This window comes from Hoplias malabaricus, chromosome 6 (assembly GCF_029633855.1).
Source record: "Hoplias malabaricus isolate fHopMal1 chromosome 6, fHopMal1.hap1, whole genome shotgun sequence".
NCBI lineage: Eukaryota > Metazoa > Chordata > Actinopteri > Characiformes > Erythrinidae > Hoplias > Hoplias malabaricus.
The window spans coordinates 1,152,855-1,178,952 of NC_089805.1; the positions used below are offsets into that span (position 1 = coordinate 1,152,855).

Below are 26,098 nucleotides of genomic sequence, written 5' to 3' on the forward strand. Positions count from 1 at the left end.
TAGGGTGACCAGACGTCCTCTTTTACCCGGACATGTCCGCCATTTTAGACTTAAATGTCCGGGCGGAATTTTACAAACGTCCGGCATTTTGTTTTTCTAGAGCTTACATAGAACTTCGAGAAGTTTCGTTCACAAACTAGTCCCGCCCTCCCCGCTTCGTTTGGTTCCGTTGACTGAGAAGGGGGCGTGGTGAAGTAGCCTAAAATCTTCTGATTGGACGGTCTGACTGTAGAGCAACCGTTATTGGTCGATAACCTCTGTAAAAATTTACCCCCCCCCCCCAACCGTTATATAACCAAAAAAGATTTGAGTGTCCTGTAGCCATCAATTTTAAAATTGTTAACACCAGCTCAGACAAAAAATGTCTTTGTAATTCTGTCAGTTTCAGGAGATTCAGGAGTATTTTAAATCACTTTCAGTAACTTGAATTTTACACACACAAAAGCTTTTCTGGAAGTGGGATTTTTACTTTTGGTCGAATTAGTAGTAGCAGTAGTGCTTTCATATGTAGCTAGGGGTGATAATATACACAGCCTCACTGTGATTGGTAGAGTGCCGAAGTCAGACTCACCCAACCAATCCGCTGCAGCGTCACTGAAATGTCCACTCCGACCTTTTCAAGCAGTGATCGGAATGTTTACAGTGAGTAAAATAAGCTTTTGTGTCGCTTTCCTGGCTCAGTACACGAATATATTCCGGTCATAGTGTGTGAAAGTACCTTCATGTTTTTTGGCGACGGTTAGTTTGTGGTCGCCGTTGTTAGTTTTAAGGAGCATAGATATCGCTACCAGTTCCGCAGAAATGAGCGGCCATTTCACCATAGAAAGCAGCGCGTTCTCTAGAGCAAGTCCTCCAACGATTAACACTCCAAGTTTAACTGCACCACACCTCGCGACACTGCTTTTCAATCAGGACAAAATCCTCAATACACCGCACGGCTCCTTTGTGCTGCACAATGTGTAAAAACTGGACACACAGCCGTTAACTTTACTGATTTACACCCACAGCGGATGTTAATTGCGGTTTGTCCAGTGCTCACTTAGACATCAGAGTTTCCAAAGTCAAATAGTAATCAGGCTGAGCACAATCAAACCTTAGCAGCAATTGTACAGCATGTAATGTAAAGCCTTCCAGAAAGGATGGACAAACTTGCTTAAATTAACTTTTTTATATTGGAATTGTAGCTTTAAAATCATTATGATGCTTCACTGATCTGTGAAAGGGGGAATCGTTGATTAAAGAGTCATTAAAGGGTTCAGACACGGTTTTCTGTACAGTGTGATTTAATGTGAACACCCTGAATAACTGAATTATAACACAAAATGTTGTAATTCCCTGTTAATAATCTGGTTTAGGAAGAAATGTTATAAATAATGCGAATAAACACCCCCAGCCATGTACCAATGATGTAAGAAGTTTTTATCTCTAGAAGTTTTTAGGCGTAACCGCTTGTTGTTGTGGTTATTATTATTATTTTTAAAGTTTTTATTACATTTTTTCCCTCAATTGCTGCATGGATGACCATCCCCAGCCATAATCTGCAATGTGCAGCTTTAAGCACTGGGGGGCAGCATTGCACTAGTGATTTAACAGGCCTTTACTTCTGAAAGGCCATAGTATGCACCTGCACCCCCTTCCAGTGCTATCCACAGTTAACTGATTTAATAAGTTTGTGTCTCTCTCTGTTAGTCAGGCCTTGTGTAGTTCAGATATGAGCACTGGGCACAAGTCGTGTTAATTTCCTGGCTGTCTCAATTCACACCAGCTCTTCCAGGTTATGGAAACAAATCCTAGGTCTACTGCCAGCCTCCCAATTCAGTTTTATCAGGAGAGGAAGATCTGCTTGGGAACACGCCTGTGATGCCAAAAGTATTTAAAGAATTAAAAGCCAGAACGGTTTCATCTCCCCACTGCACCCTCAAAGTCTGTGCATTGTTATGAGGCCGTCGGGGACTCCACCAGGCACGGTGCATCAGCCAGGGTTAAGCTTGCCAAAAGCCTGAACACGCCCTCCTGCCTTTTCGAGTTTTTTCCATCAGCGCCGGTTCAGCAGGCACCTGATACCCACTCGCCCCGTCCTCCATCATTCGCCATCCGTCCATCCCCTCTGTGAGTCATCCTGAAGGCTCTCAGGTGGAAATGTGGCAGATTATAGAAATGCAAAGTGCTTCATACACTCCAGCAGTGCAAAGAATGTAGGTTAACAAGGATTTGGGCTCTTAGAGTGGCTTGGAGACTGGGGTAATTAATGAAATGTGGCGTTTCTCTACTCTCCTATTATGGGCAGTAATACTGTAAGTTCGTCTGTGCTGTGGAACCACAATGTGACATTCCAAGCCATTTATGTGTATAATATTTGCAGAAAGAGCCCATATATGAACCTATTCGTATTTTATATAGGTTTGATCTTGATTATCCATCTTCAAAGCAAGCTGAGTGATCCTTGTGTGTAGCGAGGTGTGGTGTTGTGCAGGGGAGTCTTCAGACGTGTGGTGTCCCTGATTCTCACTACAAACCAAGCCTGAATTGCTGGTTGTTCCCTTGATTCTTTTTCCCTGCCCCCTTTTAAGGGTTTAGTAACAGTTAATTAAAACACAGTAATGGCTCAGTCTCATTTTCTCACACATTTCTCGCAGTTTTATAATAATAATATAAATGGAATTAAAACAAATCACAGGAAGAGTCACTGTCACACAGTTTCAGGGTCCTGGGGTTGTGGGTTCAAGCCTTGCTGCGGGCCACTCCGCTCGGAGTTTAGTGTGTTCTCCCTGTGTCTGCGTGGGTTTCCTGCGGGTGACTGTCTGTGAGGAGTGTGGTGTGTTCTCCCTGTGTCTGTGTGGGTTTCCTCCGGGTGACTGTCTGTGAGGAGTGTGGTGTGTTCTCCCTGTGTCGACGAGGGTTTCCTCCGGGTGACTGTGAGGAGTGTGGTGTGTTCTCTCTGTGTCTGCGTGGGTTTCCTCCGGGTGACTGTCTGTGAGGAGTGTGGTGTGTTCTCTCTGTGTCTGCGTGGGTTTCCTCCGGGTGACTGTCTGTGAGGAGTGTGGTGTGTTCTCTCTGTGTCTGCCTGGGTTTCCTCCGATGTGACTGTCTGTGAGGAGTGTGGTGTGTTCTCTCTGTGTCTGCCTGGGTTTCCTCTGGGTGACTGTCTGTGAGGAGTGTGGTGTGTTCTCTCTGTGTCGGCGTGAGATTCCTCCGGGTGACTGTCTGTGAGGAGTGTGGTGTGTTCTCCCTGTGTCTGCGTGGGTTTCCTCCGGGTGACTGTCTGTGAGGAGTGTGGTGTGTTCTCCCTGTGTCTGCGTGGGTTTCCTGCGGGTGACTGTCTGTGAGGAGTGTGGTGTGTTCTCCCTGTGTCTGTGTGGGTTTCCTCCGGGTGACTGTCTGTGAGGAGTGTGGTGTGTTCTCCCTGTGTCTGTGTGGGTTTCCTCCGGGTGACTGTCTGTGAGGAGTGTGGTGTGTTCTCCCTGTGTCTGTGTGGGTTTCCTCCGGGTGACTGTCTGTGAGGAGTGTGGTGTGTTCTCCCTGTGTCGACGAGGGTTTCCTCCGGGTGACTGTGAGGAGTGTGGTGTGTTCTCTCTGTGTCTGCGTGGGTTTCCTCCGGGTGACTGTCTGTGAGGAGTGTGGTGTGTTCTCTCTGTGTCTGCGTGGGTTTCCTCCGGGTGACTGTCTGTGAGGAGTGTGGTGTGTTCTCTCTGTGTCTGCCTGGGTTTCCTCCGATGTGACTGTCTGTGAGGAGTGTGGTGTGTTCTCTCTGTGTCTGCCTGGGTTTCCTCTGGGTGACTGTCTGTGAGGAGTGTGGTGTGTTCTCCCTGTGTCGGCGTGAGATTCCTCCGGGTGACTGTCTGTGAGGAGTGTGGTGTGTTCTCCCTGTGTCTGCGTGGGTTTCCTCCGGGTGACTGTCTGTGAGGAGTGTGGTGTGTTCTCCCTGTGTCTGCGTGGGTTTCCTGCGGGTGACTGTCTGTGAGGAGTGTGGTGTGTTCTCCCTGTGTCTGTGTGGGTTTCCTCCGGGTGACTGTCTGTGAGGAGTGTGGTGTGTTCTCCCTGTGTCTGTGTGGGTTTCCTCCGGGTGACTGTCTGTGAGGAGTGTGGTGTGTTCTCCCTGTGTCTGTGTGGGTTTCCTCCGGGTGACTGTCTGTGAGGAGTGTGGTGTGTTCTCCCTGTGTCGACGAGGGTTTCCTCCGGGTGACTGTGAGGAGTGTGGTGTGTTCTCTCTGTGTCTGCGTGGGTTTCCTCCGGGTGACTGTCTGTGAGGAGTGTGGTGTGTTCTCTCTGTGTCTGCGTGGGTTTCCTCCGGGTGACTGTCTGTGAGGAGTGTGGTGTGTTCTCTCTGTGTCTGCCTGGGTTTCCTCTGATGTGACTGTCTGTGAAGAGTGTGGTGTGTTCTCTCTGTGTCGGCGTGGGTTTCCTCCGGGTGACTGTCTGTGAGGAGTGTGGTGTGTTCTCTCTGTGTCTGCCTGGGTTTCCTCTGGGTGACTGTCTGTGAGGAGTGTGGTGTGTTCTCCCTGTGTCGGCGTGAGTTTCCTCCGGGTGACTGTCTGTGAGGAGTGTGGTGTGTTCTCTCTGTGTCTGCGTGGGTTTCCTCTGGGTGACTGTCTGTGAGGAGTGTGGTGTGTTCTCTCTGTGTCCGCGTGGGTCTCCTCTTGGTGCTCCAGTTTCTTTCCACAGTCCAAAAACACACATTGGTAGGAGAATAAGCTTCTCAAAAGTGTTCGTAGGGGTGAGTGTGTGTTGCCCTGTTATGGACATTGCACCCTTTACAGTGTGTGTTGCCACCTTGCGCCCACTGATTCCAGGTAGGCTCCATGCCCCGAAAATAGAAAGCTAAGGTGAAATCAACATTTTATTTTCTTGATATTAAGTAAAAAAGGGGTGTTCCCACGCATGCTTGGAACTCCCCCAGGATCTCTCCAGCCCCTCCTACACTTACAGTCGCCACAGTACAAAAACAAAATGTTTCATGCACACAGTTGAATTAATATTTGCTAGTAAAGCTATAAAACCTTTAAAAAATAACAATAATGTATATTGTAATTAAACAGTTATTAGATGTAAAATCTTAGTGTGGGTGCTAATTTATTACATGAATGACCAGGGTCATGTGATATAATATATGCTTGGTGCACACCAGGAACATTCAGGAGAGTGGAACATATCTAAGATCTTTCATATCCCTTTGGGACCTTTTTTTTAATGTTTACCTCCTTTGTTATTATTTTTTGTGTCCCTTGCGGAAATTACATCTATCAGCTGCTATAAAGTGTTTAGTTTGAGCCGTGTACAGGTGAGTGGATATCACTGGAACACTATCTTCAGAGATGATGTTCTATTTCACAGGGAAGTTCACACACTTTGATTCATTATTTATTTTTGTTTGTTTTACCCCCCTCCCATTGGTCGTCTTTGTATTGTATATGTGACTGGGGGGGAGTGATCGCTGTGCACTGCCAGTGTTTCTGAATGGCCATCTGTCTCTAGCCTCTCTCAACACAAACACAACGCAGAAAGACAGAGATCACACTTCATACAAGCTCTTTCACATGTCTCGACACCCAAGGGAGTTCTGTCATGCATTGATTTCACATGAGCATGTGCTGAGTGACTGTGCCAATTCAAACGCCCTGACAGCCAACTCTAGTGTGTTGTTTAAAGTGGTTCACTCTTTCGTACACAATCGTACTGCTCGTCTAATTTCAGTTATGTCATGTTTGTGTGTCTGTCTGTGTGTGTTTGGGTGTGTGCTTATTTATTTTTTTTAAACAGGCCCTTCAGTATGGCAGACAGCACCTCGTTGTACATGTGTTCTTTGTGTCAGCAGCTCTTTGCGTCCCTGGAGAATGTGTTGGCCCACCACCTGACCTGCCACATCGCAGCACATAATAGTAATATTGCACCTTCTGCTCAGGTACTGCACCAAACTGACGTGATGCACGTTGATCTGTATAGTTTATAGCAAGTGAGTGAAAAGCATTGCTGTGGCCAACAACAGCTAAAAGACATAAAGCTTATGAGAAATTTGTTGCCTCTCTTATTGGTGAGAAGGCTAAAGATATAAACAAGGAATTATGAGTACTGTTTAAGGGAGCAGAACCTGTAAAAAAGCTGGATTACTGGGATGAATTAGCAGGCTGCAGATACTTCATTCAGGGTTCATCTGCAAACGTCTGGGTATTTCCTCCAATTTTACAACAAAAAAAAAAACAACAGTTCTCAAAAAATCTTTTTTTTTCCCTGTGCATGTTGTTTTTTTTTTGTTTTTTTTTAAATCTACAAAAAAAATGTATTCCCTATTAAGGATTTGTTTGTACAGTGGAACCTCTACTAACGAACTTTCCAAGATACGAACCGGGAAATCGTCCAACAATGCAATGTAATCAGAAGTGGCCAAAATGTTTTGACATGATTACATAACGGGATTGTAGAATATAACAAAATCATGAGAACAAATACTTAATAAATATTTCTGGAATGTACTTTAATCTTCAAATTAAACGAATGGATATTTTAAGGTCAGCTTTTAAATTAGGTTTGATCCATGTTTAGAATTTATTCTGTACTCTTAATTATTATTATTTATTATTATCATATATTAATACTTACAAATATATCATTTTTAAAAAATTATATAATTGTAATGTATAATTATCAATAAATAAAATACCATTCACACATCCAAGGACACTTTACAATAAAAAAATTAAAAAATCAGTGAGAGAGAGAGCGTTCTGAGACGAGGTAAGATTTGAGCCGAGGTTTTGAAGAGAGGAGGAAGAGGATAAGGCGTTCCAAAGTGTGGGGGCAGCAACGCTATATCTAGGAATTGTTAGAAGACCAGAATTAGCGGGTCTGAGTTTACGCAGTGGGGTAGAGGTGAGGACGGATTGGAGGGAGGGCCATGTAAAGCCTTAAATGTAAACAACAGGATCTTGTATTTAACGCATTCAGTAACTGGGAGCCAGTGAAGCTGGTGGAGGACAGGGTTTTACTGGTAGATTTCTTACTGTGTTCTAAAACACTGTATAGTACCTTTTTAAAAATGGTTCTTTATAACACCAAAGTAGGATCTGCTATTGTTACGATGTCAAGCTTATAATAATAGAACACTTTGGTCCTGTTTAGAGCCATTAAAACAGGGATGCTCAGTCCTGGTCCTGGAGATCTACCACGCTGCACAGTTTAGCTCCAACTCTAATCATGCATACCTGATCCTCAAGGTGTTGTATATTAGAGTCTGATGGGTCTGAGATCCCCATGGGGGTAGGGCTTTCGGATGAGGATTGCGCAACCCTGCATTAAAAGGTTTTGACATATAACCATTTACAGTATATTTTCTATCAATCTGAAAGACACTTTCGAATGCAAAACAATCCTGTACGCATGCTAATGTTGGAGCATTTGGAGCACTACTTTTTTTGTTGTTTTTTCATAAAGAAGCAGCAAAACTGGGACTGAAGCATGCAGTAACCCAATTAAAGGCAGTTAGAGTTGTCAGCGAACCCCCACACTGCTGTTCTGTAAGGTTAGATATCCGTGCAGGTCAAACACACAAAGAATGATTCCCCATTAAAAACCTGGACAGCTGCAGAAGACAGGGTCAGCTTTGACAGCCCTTTGCATGTGTACAGCAAACGTAGGAGAGATGTTTTCACATGCATCTACGTTAATGTGTGCAGTTGTGTCCAGAGTGAAGAGAAACAGTCATTGCTAATTGATTTGCTTCTGTTTTCATCAGCGTTTGATCGTATGTAAAAACAAAGGTTTGTGAAATCAATCGCAAACAGCCCTTGTCCGTTTTAGACATTTGTGTGTTTTTGCTGCATTTACACTGAATGCTGATGCTGCCACTCAGTCGGCAAATCCCCAGTGCCTCCAGCCAGCTGTGACTTTCATGTGCATAATTTCTATATACACTTAATATATATAACAAGTGATAACAGTGCTGTGATCTCATACACGGCTGAGAAATATTTCATTTATAAAGACGCTTTAGACAGTTTCTTCTTTCCTTTTTTTGTGAAACGGTATTTAAGCAATATTTATATTTTATAAAGAAGGAGAAGTTGTTTTACTTTATTAATCCCCTTGAGAAATTGAGTCCCTGGATACAACCCGTACAATACAGACCCATTTCTGTAAGACGAATTACCGGCATGAAACCTACAAGAATACCCAAGAATTATGTGCAGAGACTTGGTACAATACCTGAGAAATACTTGGCTACTACACCATTAACACATAGTACAACATTACCTGTGAACACCTAATACGATTCCCAGGAAAATATATGCAGAGACCACTTGGGAACTTACCTGTATGAGGCCTAGTACAACATTACCTGCAGAAACCTAGAACAAGTCTGGGAAACACCTCCTGAGAAATGATCTGAACAACACTTAAAGTAAATTACTGGTGAAAGTACCTCCTGAAATTACAGTACTAATAGAATTGCCCTTCAGTGACCTAGTACAACACCTGGGAATGACCTGTAGTGACCCAGCGCAGTCCCCAGGAAATTGTCTCTTTCAGAAGATGATGTAATGTATTTTTGAAACTTCTGATCGGCCAAAATTCCAAATTTAGAACGTATCATTGTAACAGTTTTCAAGGGTCTATTTTACAGCGTTGCCTTTGTTGTTTTAATACAAAAATGGGGAGTGGGGGAAAAGAAACTCAGGAACTGTACAAACTTTTTTTTTCTGCAATATAAAAGATTTGGGATGAAACCAAAGACAACATCAAAGGAACTGGTGAAGGAGCTGAAGGCATCAGGTACCAAAGTGTCTACATAATTCATGAAGAGAGTGTTACATCGCCACGGCCTGAAAGGGTGCTGTGCGAAACGAAGCACACACTACAAGACTGTAATTAAATATGACATCAATTAAAAGGCAGCAACTTTAGACAAAGCAAAAGCAACATTGGTCAGAGACGAATTACACATTAGATTAATTTTTTTAATGGTATAAAATACACAAATTTAATGCTTCAACCACAAATTCAGTCATACATTGTGGCATATTTGTAGACAGAGAAACAAGATTGAGCCACTACTGCTTTTTAATTCCCTTTATTGAAGTGCCCTTATAAGGGTTCTAGCAGAGTTTACAGCAGGAAGTCTGGTGTATGTCAGGACTGATGGAGACACTTATCCACTTTCCACCCCAAACCCTGGAGACAGAATAGTGCTCTGCCAGTGAAGACTGCCACACACCATTTCTTAAAAACACAAACACAAAACACACAATGCCTCCAAACAACAATATTTAACCACATAAACAGCATGAAGAAATGGTGGCTGTGGAAATAGCTAATCAGCTAATGGAGGAACTGGTTTGCAAGACAAGATAGCAACAGTTCCTATATTAAAAGTTACACTGTCTAAAATAACTTTACATAACATAACTAGATTTTTTTGTTATGACGTTGTCTTTGTTTTGTAATATTTTGAATATTATGCCTGAAGGAATTATTCATTCATTCATTATCTGTAACCCTTATCCAGTTCAGGGTCGCGGTGGGTCCAGAGCCTACCTGGAATCATTGGGCGCAAGGCAGGAATACACCCTGGAGGGGGCGCCAGTCCTTCACAGGGCGACACACACATTCACCCACACCTGTGGACACATTTGAGTCGCCAATCCACCTACCAGCGTATGTACCTGCTGCGCCATCGCGCCACCCCCTGACGTAATTAAATATATGTAAAAATAAATACAAATGAAACACTGACAGGAGTTCTGCTGTGGCTGCTGTGAGCTCCATTTAAAAACCAGCCGCTGTCATCGCTTTTTTGGCATTTTACATCATTGTGCAAAGCTGAGACAAACTGAATGGAAGTAGCGTGCCTCACAGCAAACAAACATATAGAAAACTTCTTGCTCTTCATTTTGTAGTATAATTAGTTTCCACAGCTGTGTCGGTATAATCAGGAGTTATGTACCTCGAGGGTACATAAACAGACAGTTAAAATGTTTGTAGCGTAGCATGATCAAACAGCACAGCTGTGCTAGCTCAATGGGGAATTCGTTTTCTCAGGGTGTGTAAATAGTGAATTACACCATGCTTCACTGCGTATAGGGAATGTTAAACTAACACAATTGGGCCTTGAAGCCTGTGGCATTAAACCAGTATGATTACTCATAGTATTTGCATTGCAGTCTAAATCAGCATTCTGCGTTTGTGTCTGTAATTACAGAGACACCTGTAGCATTCTTTATGAATAGCAGGGATATCTAGTAAACAAAGCCTTGTGCATAAAAGTTAATGCGTCTGAACCAGAATATTTCTCAGCTGCAGAGCAAAATATGAAGGAAAAATCTATTCATTAATTTTTTTTAACATAAAATTGTTTACACATAGGGAGGCACGGTGGCGCAGCAGGTTAGTGTCGCAGTCACACAGCTCCAGAGGCCTGGAGGTTGTGGGTTCGATTCCCGCTCCGGGTGACTGTCTGTGAGGAGTGTGGTGTGTTCTCTCTGTGTCTGCGTGGGTTTCCTCCGGGTGACTGTCTGTGAGGAGTGTGGTGTGTTCTCCCCGTGTCTGCGTGGGTTTCCTCCGGGTGACTGTCTGTGAGGAGTGTGGTGTGTTCTCTCTGTGTCTGCGTGGGTTTCCTCCGGGTGCTCTGGTTTCCTCCCACAGTCCAAAAACACACGTTGGTAGGTGGATTGGAGACTCAAAAGTGTCTGTAGGTGTGAGTAAATGTGTGAGTGTGTGTTGCCCTGTGAAGGACTGGCGCCCCCTCCAGGGTGTATTCCCGCCTTGGGCCCAGTGATTCCAGGTAGGCTCTGGACCCACCGCGACCCTGAACTGGATAAGGGTTACAGATAATGAATGAATGAATGTTTACACATATGTTTACATTTGTATTTCCACAATTTTGCCAAAATTCTCTTTGCTGGAGCCTCTAATATTCTGGGAAGGCCTGTAAATGAATCTCCCTAATCCCTCATCAATATAGTGCTATGTAATGAGACACTATTAGGTTCACTAGTAGCACTAGAAACAAAAGTGATTTCGGACACTTCCACTGTGCGTTGCCTAGTAACCAAGAAACTCACCATACAGTTTGGTTCACATTCAGCTCCTGTAGTAAGCTACAATGTTTAATATAAATTACAAGTGCATTGTGGGAGACTGTAGTGCCCTCAAATTGTATTTTTATTATCCTCAGAGAAAAATGGCTGACGTACTCAGTAGTGCCCAAAACATAAACAGGGAGCAGTGTCTGTCATAGTCTAGATGTTTTAACATTTCTGTGATGTTTTTGATTGCATTCAGCAGTGAGAGGATTAGTGAGGTCAGGTCCCAATGGCAAACCAGCGCGGCCTTTAAAGGCTCCTTTATGCTCAACACTAAATACTGTGTTGAGAACACTTTTTGAAAGCTCATGGATACACGCTCTGTTTAACCTGTGTGTGCACACATTAGTGGAGAAACATACTTCACACAAACTAATATTTTTTTAAAAGGTTGAAGCAGTAGAGGATTTACATTGATCTTTCCGCCATTAAAAATGTGTACATGGAATTTTCTTGAGTGGCTCCCAGTGAGCAGGTGTTTATTTCACTGATATTTTAAATTTTAATGCACCTTAAATAAGAATATTACAACAGTAGACAAAAGAAAATTGAGATGGGTGTTACATCACAATAAACTGGAAAAATACCTTTTTATTACATTATTAAATAATGCTTTATGTCCAAAAGTTTATAGAAATATCTTCTACTGAGTGATTGTTACCTCTTTAAGGGGCTCCCATTACTCTACAAGCCTTCATCTGCACACAGAACTTGTATAATCTACATTTAAAAGAAAAAAAAACATAGAATTAGAATAAAATGTTCTGCACATGATCAGCATTCCCAATTAAAAAAAATCTACTAGCGGGATATACATCTCCCTGTGGAGCAGTGGAGCAGAGTGATGAAGCTTTATTCAACTTCTTAGGGATGTGTTTGGGCAGATTTTGTGATCTACAACTAATCGACCAACATCAGTGTTCCAACAAGAAGCTATTGCAGCAAAGAAGGACAAATGTCTATCTACTGATGTTCTTGATTTCAGAAAAAAAAACATGAATAGGTAAAGCACATTATATGTATCAAAGCACTGCTCAAAATAATAAAGGGAAGACTTAAACAGCACAATGTAACTCCAAGTCAATCACACTTCTGTGAAATTAAACTGTCCGGTTAGGAATCAACGCTTCCCAGCAGCAGGAGGGCTACATCCTAGGAGGCTAACAACCCAGCAGCAGGACCACTACCTCCTCCTTTGTGCAAGGAGGAGCAGTGCCAGAGCCCTGAAAAATGAGGCAAACTGTCAGAAACAGACTCCATGAGGGTGATATGAGGGCCCGACGTCCACAACTGGGGCTTGTGCATACAGCCCAACACTGTGTAGGGTGATTGGCATTTGCCAGAGAACACCAAGATTGGCAGATTCATCATTGGTGCCCTGTGCTGTTCACGGGTGAGAGCAGGTTCACACTGAACACGTGACAGACGTGACAGAGTCTGGAGAACGTTCTGCTGCCTGCAGTATCTTCCTGGAGCATGACCGGTTTGGCAGTGGGTCAGTAATGGTGTGGGGAGGCATTTCTTTGAAGGGCCACACAGCCCTTTGTGTACTAACCAAAGGTACCCTGACTGCCATTAGGTAGTTCCTGCATGATGAAGGCATTGATGCAATGGACTGGCCTGCCCATTCCCCAGACCTGAATCTAATAATTGAGCACATCTGGGACATCATCCACCAACGCCACGTTGCACCACAGACCGTCCAGGAGTTAATTGATGTTTTAATCCAGGTCTGGGAGGAGATCCCTCAGGAGAACATTTGCTGCATCATCAGGAGCATGCCCAGGTGTTGTAGGGAGGTCCTGCAGGCACATGGAGGCCACACACACCACTGAGCCTCATATGAACTTGTCTTGAGGAGTTTCCTCTGAAGGTGGATCAGTCTGTCAAGTTTTTTTCCACCTTTATTGAGTATGATTCCAAGTCAAGACCTCCATGGGATGATAATTTAGATTTTGATTGACTATTTTTGTTGTTATATAACAATATAGTGTTATTCCACTATGTAATGAATAAAGATTTTCAACTGGAATATTTCATTCATTGAGATATAGGAGGTGTTATTGTGGTTTTCCCTTTATTTATTTTTGGAGCTGTGTATATAAAGTTTAGATGTCTGATTCAATGGTTTTTCTTTGTCTTTTATTATTTTCTACATTGTAATTGAATATGGAAGACATTAAAACTATGAAGGAACACATGGAATTATGTAGTAAACAAAAGAAAATGTTTTATACTTTAGATTCTTAAAAGTAGCCATCTTTTGCTTTTGCTTTGATGACAGCTTTTCACACACTTGCCTTTCTCCCTATCAGCTTCATGAGGTCTTCACCTGGAGTGGTTTTCAGTGAACAGCTACATCCTGAGTTAAGAGTTAATTTGTAGAACTGCTCGCCACCTTAATGTGCTTGAGTCCATAACTTGGGGTGTGCAGAGGTAGGGGCTGGTGTGCAGTTCTATAGAGTGAAATTTTTCTGCTGAAGTTTTCTATACGTTTTTATTCACTGTTTGAATGACCACAGAAACTCATTTGAAACACAAGCTGTTTAGTGTTGTAGCACATACGGTCTGTGTTTACTTTCATGCTGTTAGGGACCTCCAGAATTTAAAGTCAGTTCCACCTTAAGTAAAAGTCATTATTACCCGTATGAAGTGGGAATAGAGCAACATCCTAATTTCAGTTTGGAAGTTTCTTCGCTGTCTTAACACCTCAGAATTCTGCTTCTCTGCCTTGAGCAGAAAGAGAAAGCCTAGCATATCTGACCGAGGCCCATTGTTTTTTTTTATTTATTGTTACTCCCCCTCCTCATGTACTGATACCAGAGCTTTGTAAACATATTAGATCAGTTTTTTCTAGACTTGCAAACAGATTTGAGGGCTGAAAAATGAACATCACCTTTAAAGGAACACAAAACACTTGTGCCCCATTGCACCAAACACCTTAGGTTTTTCCCTTATGACGTTTTTCTCTTACTTAAGGGAGATGCATAAAATCCCTCAGACTTTTCACTCGACTAAGGGAGTACTGTAATGGGTTTACTGCAGTGACTGAGGGTTTGTGGCTGTAATTATCTACCGTTTCCATGACAATGACACATCCAAAAATATAATTGTATAGTGAACGCTGACGGAGATCTGTCTTACTGACTTTTCCAATAAACAAAATGGAGACAAAAGTGCATTATCAGGAACTGCAGAACTGCAGGGAATGCGTAGTTGCACTGTGTGGAGTGTCTGAGGTCATCTTTAAGCTAGTGATTTCATACATTGAATGACGGTCAGAGTGTCTACAGGACTGTCTCTATCTTGAAATGTTCTCCTAGTTACACAATCAACATCAAAAACCTCCAGAAACTACATATTCCACATATTGTTCAGGACAGAACAGAATATGAAATACATCAAATTATATCAACCTTCCAAAGTTCACCCACATCACTCTCTTCACTGGCTTCCTGTGGCTGCCTGCATCAGGGTTAACACTCTCATGCTTGCCTACAAAGCCAAGAACAGACCAGCCCCTCCCTACCTGATGGCAATGGTCAAGAGTCGGACTGCACCTTGAGACCTTTGAGCTTCAAGTACAGCTTGACTTGACCTGCCATCCCTAACGTCACATGAATACCCATCTGTTTGTGACACATTTATGTGAGCACTAATGTAAGTGCTCACCGTAAATGACTGTTTTTGCATTTATACTGCACTTAACTCCCTTCTTTCTAGGTTTAGGCACTGCCTAGATCGTACTGTGTATTGCACTTACTTCATTTTGTTCTTTCTATCGGCACTGGCCCTAGAGGGAATTTGGACCCTAACCTTTGTACTAGCGAGGATACACATTCTGTCTGAACACTAAGCAATTTTGTGAGTCACTCTGGATAAGAGCATCTGCTAAATTCTATAAATGTAAATGTATAAGCAAAAGGTCTTACAGCTACTCAACCTAAAAATAAACAAATATAAGAAACTAGTTACAAACTTATCATGTGCCCTCTACTTTTCCAAAGCTTTAAAGGGAACCTCCACAATTGTGGGGTAACACTGTTCTTTCTGGCTTGTTTTTACGTTCAGGGGGTGTGTCTGAGGGAAAAAAATGACTGTTGTTTTTATGTGGTTGAAGATGAATTTGTTCATTCACTGTTTGAATTACCACAGAAACTACTGGAAAATACTGCTTTGTACAACAAAGACATCTACACTCATTGTCCAGTGTAGAATCAGAGACAGTAACTCATCTATTCCTTTAACGTTTGACACAAGATGCCAGTCACAGGATGTTTTTGACTGGTGAAATATTCTTAGTCCAGCAGTGACATCGAGGGCTTTAAAAACTCTAACACCCCTGCTATGTCTGATCCACTCATACCAACACAACACACACTAACACACCACTACCACAGTGCTAAAAATGATCCACCGTTCAAATCATACCTGCTCTTTGTTGGGGGTCTGGACCATTTGAAGAGGAAGGTGAAATGGGGATAAGAAAGTATGCAGAGTGGACTAGTGTCTGTAATTATAGAATCACAAGGAGCTCCTATACGGTCAGTGGAGCTGATTAAATGGACAATGAGTGCAGATAAAAGGTAGGTGTTCCAAATCCAGATTTTTCAGTGTATGTAAATGTTTTTGTTTTTATTATTATAAAAATGTTACTGTTCTTCTCAGGTTTCTTCAGAGTTGAACCCAGCCCATTCCAAATCACCAACTTCCTCCGCTGCAGAGCCTAGCCTCCAACCATCAAACCAGGGAGCAAAGAGCACCCCCCTCACAAGCTCCTCGACAAACCAAACCCAGAAAGCCTCTTCTGTTCCCCTCATCCGCTACCAGTGTGGTGAATGTAGTGCTCTGTTTGTTTCTCTTGATCAATGGCAGCAGCACAGCAAATTGGGCTTTTGTTGTGTTGGTTCATTAGAGACAAAAGAAGGAGTTGTAGAAGAAGTGATACCAGAAGCAAGTGAGAAACAGAATGAAGAATGTCCTGAAAAACAGAACACAGCCCGAGGAGGTAGTTGTGAAACCAAGAATTTAGAAGAAGGTATGGTAACCAAGGTTGAGAAAGTGGACAGATTGACTACGAAGGCAAATGCACAGGAGAGTCATCAGACTGTGGAGCCATCAGACTGTGGAGCCATGAACAGAAGTGAGAGCAGCAAACTTCATGAGGAACCTGGAAAACAACCAAATAAATATTGTGAAATTCCAGGCTTAGCTTTTGGTACGTCGGGCTTGACTCCAGCGGATACCTTCCTTTGCACGCATTGTGGTTCTGGCTTTAACACAGAAGAAGCACTGGCAGCCCACCGTAGCTCCAATCATGGTCTTGAACGTATGCTGCACTGTTGTATCATCTGCAGCCAGGAGTTCATGAGCACCACTCAGTACCTCTATCACCGACGGCAGCACAAAGCAAAAGTTGAAGGGTTACCCGGCCCAGTGGCCCAGAACCATGTATCAGGAACCCTCAGCAAGATCACAGGTAGGAAGCTGGTAAGACAAGAACATGTTTCCACGTACTTTCACCTTATTATCTCACAAAATGTACTTTCTTTTAAATTGGTTTCTAATTTAATAAAATCTCATTTAAAAGCATTTCAGAATAAATATGGGCTATGAATGTGCACACAAACCTTTAGTGAAACTGTGTTTTGTTCTGTATGTTAATTAGGTTAACTTACATATGTGTAATTTTAGTGACTATTCCCCTTTCTTTAATTCACTCTAAACTTTGCTGGAACTCACATTTAGTGTTTTTGTCCATGCTAATAAACCTAACACATGAAAAATAAGACTAATTAAGACACACTCTTAGGATTGTTGATGGGTTTAGTAGGTGATGTATCCTGGGGCACTGTTTAATCCTATATTTTTCATCTTATTTTCAGTTTAGGAAAGGAGTAATATTAGATGTGGGAAATAGACAACTGGTGTTTAGAAAAGGGGATTAACTTCTTAAACTGAACAAAAGCTCTGTTAAAATGGGATTAATATTAAGTGGGTAGCTGGGGTTACTGCATGAAGTCAGAAATTGATAGGAAATCTTGATGAAAATAACAGAAGTAAAAAAGTGGTTGATCCTTTGCACAATTGTTTTAACTGAGATTATAAACCGTTTAATGGTAATTTAATGAGAAGTTCATAACACGTATGTAGGCTGCTGTTGTGCATAAGACATACTTATAGACAACTGGTGTTTAGGAAAAGGTTTAGCTTCTTAAACTGATCAAACACCCAATTAAGATGGGGTCAGTTGTAATTGGGGAGGTGGGGTGACATCATTTTACCGTTTTACCAGGAAGTCAGAAATGGATAAGAAATGTTGATGAGATGTAAAACATTGAATCTTTCACACAATTATTCTGACTGCTTTTATAAACTATTCAATGATAATTTAATGAGTAGGATACCAGCTCATAACACGTATGAAGGCTGCTTTTGTGCATAAAACCTACCTATAGCCACCAGATATATCCCTCCAAAGTGATCCTTTAAGTTGTTCTGTGGATTGGAGAGGTGAGTCGTCACTAAACTCCTCCTCTAGCTCCTCCAATCTGGAAATGACCCGTGTAAAACTTCTTTAACATAGGATATGACGGTATATTCACACACGTGTCAATCACCTGGAGTTTTATTTACTGCTCGTTTTTCCAGAAACAGGAAAGAACACTCCAGAAGAATGACTGAAATGGTCTTTTCATTACAGGATAAAAACTACTGAGCTACTGCGATAATAACTCCTTAACCCAATGTCCACGTGTAAAACGTATTCTATCCATAAAGGGCTAAAGATCTTGATATTTTTTACACCTAGATTTAAAGTTGAAATTATTATCTCACCCATGTCTTTATGTTTTTTTTTCCTCAGGTAACGCAAGACTGTCCCAGGCACCTGCAGTAACCCTTACCGAGCAATTAGCCTCCATTCCTGAATCAGCCAAACCTTTCTCGGTTTTACCTTTGACTTCTAACCCAACACCCTTCCCTCCCTCACCTGCCACAGAAAAACACTGCAGAGCTCTGTGCCCAATCTGTGGACAGGTCTTCAGACGCCGCTGCCACTTGCGTGTCCACATGCTGTGTCACAGTGGTCAGAAACCTCACTGCTGCGAGGTGTGCAACAAAACCTTCGCCTACAAGAGTAACTTGGGGCGCCATCGGCAAACGCACTCAACCCGCCGAGCCCTCTTGTGCCAGCAGTGCGGTCAGAGCTTCGGTCAGTCGGGTATTCTCAAGAAGCATCAACAGCTGCATGAACTGAAACAGCTTGCCATGGAAGGAGGTGGAGATGGAGAGTTGGAGGAAAGCAAGAAAAGAATGGACGAGAGCGAAGGAAAAGTGGTGATAGCAAGAACGATGTTTTCCTGTTCAGATTGTTCAAATAGGTACAGCACTCGGACTCAGCTGCTCGTACACAGGTGAGTGATTTACAGTCACAGTTGTTCTGATTAGTGCGTTTCTGGACGGTGTAGCAGATCGCATGATAATTATCAAATGATTTTAAATGACTATGAATTGAGTAACGATTACCTTGCAAAAAAGTGGACTTTCTTCTTTTTGGAACACTATAGCAGCTGTCATGTTCAGATAATATCAGCATTTATTTTCTGAAGAAGATTCTGCACTGACTCTGTCTTGTCTACTCTTTCTAGCCCAATGTTACATACAACAGCTGCTTTCTTTGCTTTCTACCTGTTTCCTTGCTACAGTTTTTTCCTCCTTCCAACTAGTCAACACCTCTCCGATGTGGTGACCCGTGACTAGAGGACAAGTCAGTCGGTCTATTTAATAAATGCAGGTGCTGTGCGCAAGTGTACACAAATAGCTGCTGCGAGAGGTTTGGCACGTTTTTATATTTTTCTCGTGCCTTGCTTTTTCTACACATTTGATTCTTAAGCGGGTGGTTTCCTAGACAGAGGTTAAGCCTTGTCCTAGAACATGTCCTAATTTCAATGGACAATTACCATTCAAAATGCTGTGTAGTCCCAGACTAGGCTTAATCCCTGTCTGGTAAACCACCCCATGAAGTTGTTGAAGTTGGAATATAGTGATGTTTTTAGACTAAGCTGTGAGCCACATGCTGCAGTTTTTTCAAGTAAAACTTCTGTCTGAGTTTAATTATAGTTGATTAACTGAATGAAAACATTTGATATATGTACAGTGGAACCTCTACCTATGAATTGATCTGTTCTGTGACCCGGTTCGTAAGTGGAAAAGTTTGTTTCTCGAGTCAGTTTTCCCCATTTAAAATAATGGAAAAGCGATTAATGCGTTCCAGCCCCCGCCCCCCGAAAGTCACCCTTTTTGCACTGATATATGTTTACAACACTCTCAAATTAGTAAAAAAAATACATGTAGCGTTAGTAAAAATAAAAGAGAAATACAGTGGTAACAGTAATAAAAAAGAAATAATGAAGTTGTAAGTGGTTACACATCGCTACCTTGAAGACGTGACGACTGGCTGGAGGAGTAACACAGGCACTGGCTGTATGACAGGGGGTGGAGGGGGGGTGGAATAACGGAGAGTAGGCGGTGAATGTGGGGAGACGAAGCGTAGATACGGCTTAACTTAGCACGAATTTCCATGTCTGCTATTTACACTAATGCTAAATTGCTAAAGCTACAATGTTCTAATCTTAAAAGCTCACTCAAGTCTGGGCGCTGGGAGACTCACCTGTTGGGGTCAGTGGCCATTTCCAGCCGAGTCATGGTTCGTTGGTGGAGGCGAAAAATATTCAAATGCCCAGTTCGTATCTTGGAATGTTCGTTAGTAGAGGTTCCACTGTATATATAAAACTAAAGTGAAAAAGAATGGTTTCCTGTTGGGGACTACTTCAAAAGGTGCTTGTGCTTCGAATCCATGATTTTGTTTGCATACAAATCATTTCTCCAATTTGATTGAATGCATTCTGAATGTAAATTAAGATACAGGTGTTTATATGTACACTCTAATCAACAGCCTGATGAAAATCTTCATTTACATGTACGCTACAAGTAATCAGACCCAAAACCATGCACATGCCTAGAGTACCACTTCGATAACTTGTAACCAAGACAACATGTGTGTGTGTGCGCAGGTGAATCCAGTTAGAGAGAGAGAAGCAGTAGTGATGTTTCTATGAGTTGCTTTAAAAAAAGTAGTCATTTTTTATTTTATTTTAAGGCACCTAACCCCAGACTGCTCTCCGGGCACTGGGGACGGCTGCCTGCCACACTCCCAGTGGATGTTCCCTAGTGCACTACTCTGTCTGTTTATCTGTGTTCACTGCCATAAATGTGTTAAATACGGATAAACAATGACAATAAAATCTCATTTAGCACGTTTTAAATTATGGTGGTGTCCGCAAAATGTGCTTTACATGTATTTATTAAAGAAGGGGCTGGAAATATTTATGTCTTACAACATTCCAAGACAGGTAAGAATGCCAGGGCCACCACAGATGAAATAAAACCTCTGGATGGAAGTGTATTGTAAAATTGTAGGAGAGAATCACACGGTGTCAATATTCCTACTTAACACAGCAGATATCCATGATCTTATGTGACTTGCCCCTGAAGAACAGACTGTAATAGCCCCTATGCCAGTAATCATGCATGTTGCTGTTGCCTGTTGTACAACTAGGCTCTTGCACAGAGTATAGCTTTATTTCCATAAAAATATGAATCATTTACATACATTTACATAACTGTTTTTCTTTTATTTGATGATTACTTAAAGGATTACCACCTCATTCCATTAGATGGAAATTGTTTTCCAAGTGGACTCAATTGGTCTGCTGTATTCCAAATGAGGTGTATACCTCTGTTAGTTGAATTATTAACAGATCATCAGGCTGCGCATAAATGTGTCTAATGACACTGCATTTTAGCTTTTAATATGAATGCCTTTTATATCTAGATATCTGTGAACATAATTTGATTTAAATATATATATATATATATATACCTTCTCACAATAGATCACTTTTCACCTGGCTTCATCATACATGTTGTGTAAATGACATGATATTAATTATGGATTAAAACCAATTAGGGTCAAGATTCATTTAAATCAGGAACAGACTTTTCAAGATAAACTCAGGAAAAATATATTTTTCAGTAAAAGAAGCATCTCACACTAGATACAACCAATAAGCACATTTCTCCTAGTAAGCAGTGATAAAATGTCAACAGTGTTTTACATATTTACACAGTATTAGTCTTTTCCCTCACACATGAGCTGTACTCGGGCCGAACAAAATGAATGCTCATCTGTATTTTTTTGTTGTGTTCAGTACTTAAGTCATTTTATTTTATAATTTGGGTTCTTTGTTACTTATGTGCTGTTCTGTGAGAGCAAGAATGTGTATTTTTTCCTTTAGCTGTACTAACACCTACTGGGTTAAGTGTTTTTTTTTTTCAGGGGAAAGTGTAGCTTTCCTGTTGGTTTTGTTTGTTTCTCTCTTGTGAGAACTGTCCACTGTAGTCTGTCAAATTACTGCTACTGCTGCTTCAGCAGTTTATAAATGACAGCAAGAGCACATTGCAGTAGCACACAGGAAAAAAAAAATCTACTGTGTGTGTGTGAGAGAGCACCTGGCATTCACACTACAACTAGAAAAGTTCAAAGGGTCACGGCTACAGCCCAGGACTTAATTTGACACTATTATCCCATTTGAATTTACCTCTAAGTTGGAAGGTCTGGGAAGTTATCCATCTTTGTGTCAATGGATCTCCAATTTCCTGAAGGACAAGCCAACAGCAGAGGGTGTAGGCAAACGTGTCTCACCCATACACCCCCTCAGCCCTGGAGCCCACCAGTTATATGTTCTCAGCCCCCTGCTGTACTCGCTGTACACCTATGACTGGGTGGCAGCTTAACCACCATTGTCAAGTTTGCAGACGACACTCCTGTGGTGGGTCTGATCGCTGAAGCTTGCAGTGAAAGGGCCTACCTAATATAAATTAAACACATGGAGAACTTGTGCCAGGGTGTCACCCCCGAATACATCTGCGATGGTAATGCGGTGTTTGCATTTGGAGGAACCTGTCATGGTGTTTCCACAATAATTACCTGGCAAAGAAGGCCTGTCAGAATCTCTGCCACCTTAGACTGCCCTTTAAGGTGCTGTGGAGTTTTTAAACCCGCACCATAGAAAGCATCCTCATGGAGAACATCACAGTCTGGTTTGGGAGCTGCACCAAGCAGGGGGTGGTGCATTCAACTGAGTGCATTATTCAGACCTAGCTTCCCGACCTGCAGATTATTTAAAACAAAGGAAAATGCTTTCAGTCTCTGAAGACAAACACAGTGAGGGTGAGGAGGAGCTTTTTTCTGCAAGTTCTCCTGGCTCTAAATCCTGACCAGTAACTAGGATTACCTTAATGCCACACATTTATCACACACTGGACTTTTCACAAGGCAATAATGCTCAGTGTTATATAGTCACTCGCAATTTACAGTTCATCACTGCGATTCACATATTTGCACATTTTATGTTATTTCTGTACATAACTTCATCATATATAATGTATATATTTGGGCGGCACGGTGACTTGGTGGTTCTCAGCTTGTGTGTGTTGTTCAGTGGTGGTCAGGTTTCAGCCTTCGTTACCTTGGCCATGTCTCTGAGTACTAAACATCTTGTACTTCTGGGCACTCCAGGTAGGTTGCAGTTGTGGAATATGACAGCACTGGAGGATAATGGATTCCTGGTCATTTCATGTTTCAAGCTTTTACATTTACAGTTTCTTGATTTCCCTAGTACTTATTTCTGCTAGTGCCTTTTGAGATATCCCACGCTGTCTCAGTGCGTATTCAATATTTATCCGAGTAGCAGATTGAGTGAACAAATTCTGTAAGTGTCAAATTGTTGCTTCCTCAAGGACTATTTTAGCCCTGTCCGATAAATTGTATTATTTCTTTCCGAAACTGATTAATTACAATGGAATGTCAGAGCAAAAAGAGACTGTTGCTAATGGAGAATGGGTTAAAAAATCTAATAATAGTAAAATTAATTAATACATAAACAAATAAAAGAGTAAGGGTAAAGACACACCAACACAAGTAAGATAATTTATTCAAAAAGGAAGAGGGAAATAAATGCAAATATATGTAAAAATGACACGTATACCAATTTGAATTAAAACCCCTCTCCTGAAATAGCATATAGGCTATAAATGAACTGCTATGTGCGAAATGATTAGGCAGTGAGTCTGTGTGGTTGACAATAAAACAAGGTGATATTTTGCCAGACAGCATGGTAATTACTAGAGGAGCCCCTCTCATTGGGTTTTTGACAATATCAGCTGCCTGACATTGATCAAGACGCAGCCATTAACTGTAGCCCATTGGTGTGAAATATTTCAGCTTGATGACAACAATTCAATGGATGCTTTGCACTGCACTAATCAGCCCAGGCTATTAACCATCACTGACATTTTTATGCTCAAAACTAAAGCTGTACTGCACAAATATAACTATTCAAATTGATTTACAACATACATTAGCCTATACATGGCTGTCGTGGTATATGCACCTGGAATCGTTGTTTATTTTGAGACCAGGTGATGTTCCTTGTGTGGGCAGCATTAAGCTTCCTGCTAAATTATCTAGCAAAAACAGACATCTGTTTCTCCACTAATCGTCTGATTGTTTCGCCTCGTCCTCAGTGTATCCCTAAATAAGAGAGTATAGTAGTGGCAGAGGATTGATAAGCAGAAGGGCATATGGTGCAGCTATATTCTGACATGGGTGTAAATCAGGGAAGGTAGTTTTTCACAGTTTATATTAATATAGTGATGATTTCCCTCACCTGTAATAAATAAACAGGACGCCATAGATACTCAGCCTCCTATTGGAATTGCGATGGTCCCTAACAAGTTAACCTGCTCCTAGGAAGCTATTTTCATTTGAATCTAATGACTGAATGCAGAGCTCTGTAGTGATTTAAACCCGCACACAACTATATAAAAGTAAGACTTGAACTATGTATTGTGTGTGCTGTAGTGGTGTGTGACTAATTCACAGTCATATTCTTCACACAACAACAAATTTGAGTAATAAGAATGACAAAAACAAAATGGGAAATTAATTGAAATGGACTTCAAAGCAGTAGGTGAGTCTTTTTTTTTTTTGAAAATGTAACTGACTGAAAGGTACAAATTGAAAAGCATGCTGTGTGTCAGTCAAATGATTTTTCTGTGGGTATCATATTTGGGGCTGAATTTCTGGCATCACTGCACAACATGAACACAACTAGATACCTTTGTCAATCCCCAATTTAGTTCTCACAACTGCAGTGATTGCACAGCATGAAAATACTGTCAGTTCTGCTTTCAGTTTTATTTATAAAGCACTTTTCACAGCTGGCTTTGACACAAACAGCTTTACACAAATCCTGGTCCTAGCCCCAAGTGAGTGTTGCAGAGACAATGGTGGCAAGAAAACACACACTACAGCACAGAGAGGCAGTACATTTTCTTGGCTACTTTTTTGGTTTTGTAAAATATTTTTTCTACAAATCCAAATTTTATTTAAGAGGAAGGTCTGGGGGTGGCATATTGGACAGTAAATAAATTGATGCCTGGTGACTGAATGGTTCTACTCCCAGCTGAGAACACCATCACAACTGTGTCCTCCAGGAAGGCACATTTACTTTAATTAATCCAGGGGGAGCGTCCATGTTAAAAGTTGTTTTGGATAAAAGTCTCTGTTAAGACAAAGCTCCTGTCGCTGTTGTCTTTCTAGTCATGTTTGTCTTTATTGAGAGATGGGCAAGCTAACCGACTATATGTAGCTGTTATTCATCACATCTAAAGTTTTTGGGAGCACTTGTGAGCCCCTTCAACTTAAATCTCATTATATATTTCATACAGACTTGGTTGGAGGTGAGAGAACACAGGTCCATGAAAGACCAGTAGAAATAAATGTTAGGGGATTTGTACCAAAGTCTGACACATCCTTACTTGTGCAGTTTGGGTTTAGCCGCCAAAAACTAAGGGTAGCTGTTACAGAATTATCAGAATTAACTGTCTAATCAGTGTTTGTGAATAAGGAGAGCACATGCAGGGTGAGGAATGGGAGGTGTGTTTTAGGTACATTGAGGACAGGGCATGTGAGTTGGGTGTTGTCATGTCGTTGTGTAAAGCTCACACTGAACTGGTGGCACCGAGCATGCATTAACGGTACCAGTTGGGCTTGGTACGGCCTTAGTCCCCAGGCAGGCCAGTGTGGATCTACATATAAACGTATGATGCGTTGTAAAGCTAGCTTGGAGGGGGTGGGTCTGGGTTGCTAGACAGTTGTTGAGCCTTCAGGAGGTGTCGTGGGCTTAACTGAGAATAACACTGATGAGGGGAGATGCCTATTTGAATGCCTTTAAAGAGCTAGTGACGTAGTGAGTGTTTGGTATATTCGTTATATTATATTCATTGGGTAATTTTAGTTGTTAAGGGTAGCTAGTTGCTGATTGGATAATAAACAGCCACAGCAACCTTAGTGATTAGGTGTAAGATATTTAAATGTTTAACAATAGATGATAGCAGGAATACTGTGGCTGCTGGTAGGAAAAGGGTGAGCTGGGCCCTATGTGAATCTCTATTGGACTGACAGGATATTTTACACCCTGTGTATAATTACAATTACATGAAATCTGATTTATTTGGGATTATTTAAAAACTGATGGAGACGATAGAATATTTGATATTTAATAGACAAGTTTAAATATAATTAAAACCTATTTAAAGTTAACCTTATGGGATGTGCTTTAACTTATCTAGCCGTTAATTTCATTAAGCATTTATATTCATGCATTTTTAAACGCTTTTTGGCAGTGTGAATTCTAGCGGAGGCCTGGTTCAATGGTTTGTACTTTCTCGGAACAGTCTGCAGTTTAATTCTAATGAAATTATTTAAAAGGCTTACAATTTAAATGAATTATTACACAATTCTTGATATTCAACCTAAGCTTTTTTGACATAGATGTTTTGTCCCTTCCCTTGAGAATCAGTGATATATTTATCATTTACATTTTGCACAAAGTCCCATT

At 41.5% G+C, this 26,098-nt stretch overlaps 1 protein-coding gene across 4 annotated transcripts in view; it reads left to right on the top strand.

Annotated features, from left to right (window-relative positions):
- The first annotated feature begins 397 nt into the window (after positions 1–397).
- Positions 398–26,098, top strand: part of LOC136699308 (oocyte zinc finger protein XlCOF6-like) — a 42,628-nt gene continuing 16,927 nt past the window's right edge. For all 4 annotated transcript variants that reach the window (XM_066673918.1, XM_066673920.1, XM_066673921.1 and 1 more), the window contains exons 1-4: positions 398–642; positions 5,758–5,899; positions 15,741–16,551; positions 17,938–18,487. In XM_066673918.1, the coding sequence (XP_066530015.1) occupies positions 5,768–5,899; positions 15,741–16,551; positions 17,938–18,487 (1,493 nt within the window). In that variant the 5' untranslated portion in view covers positions 398–642; positions 5,758–5,767. The remainder of the gene's footprint in view (positions 643–5,757; positions 5,900–15,740; positions 16,552–17,937; positions 18,488–26,098) is intronic.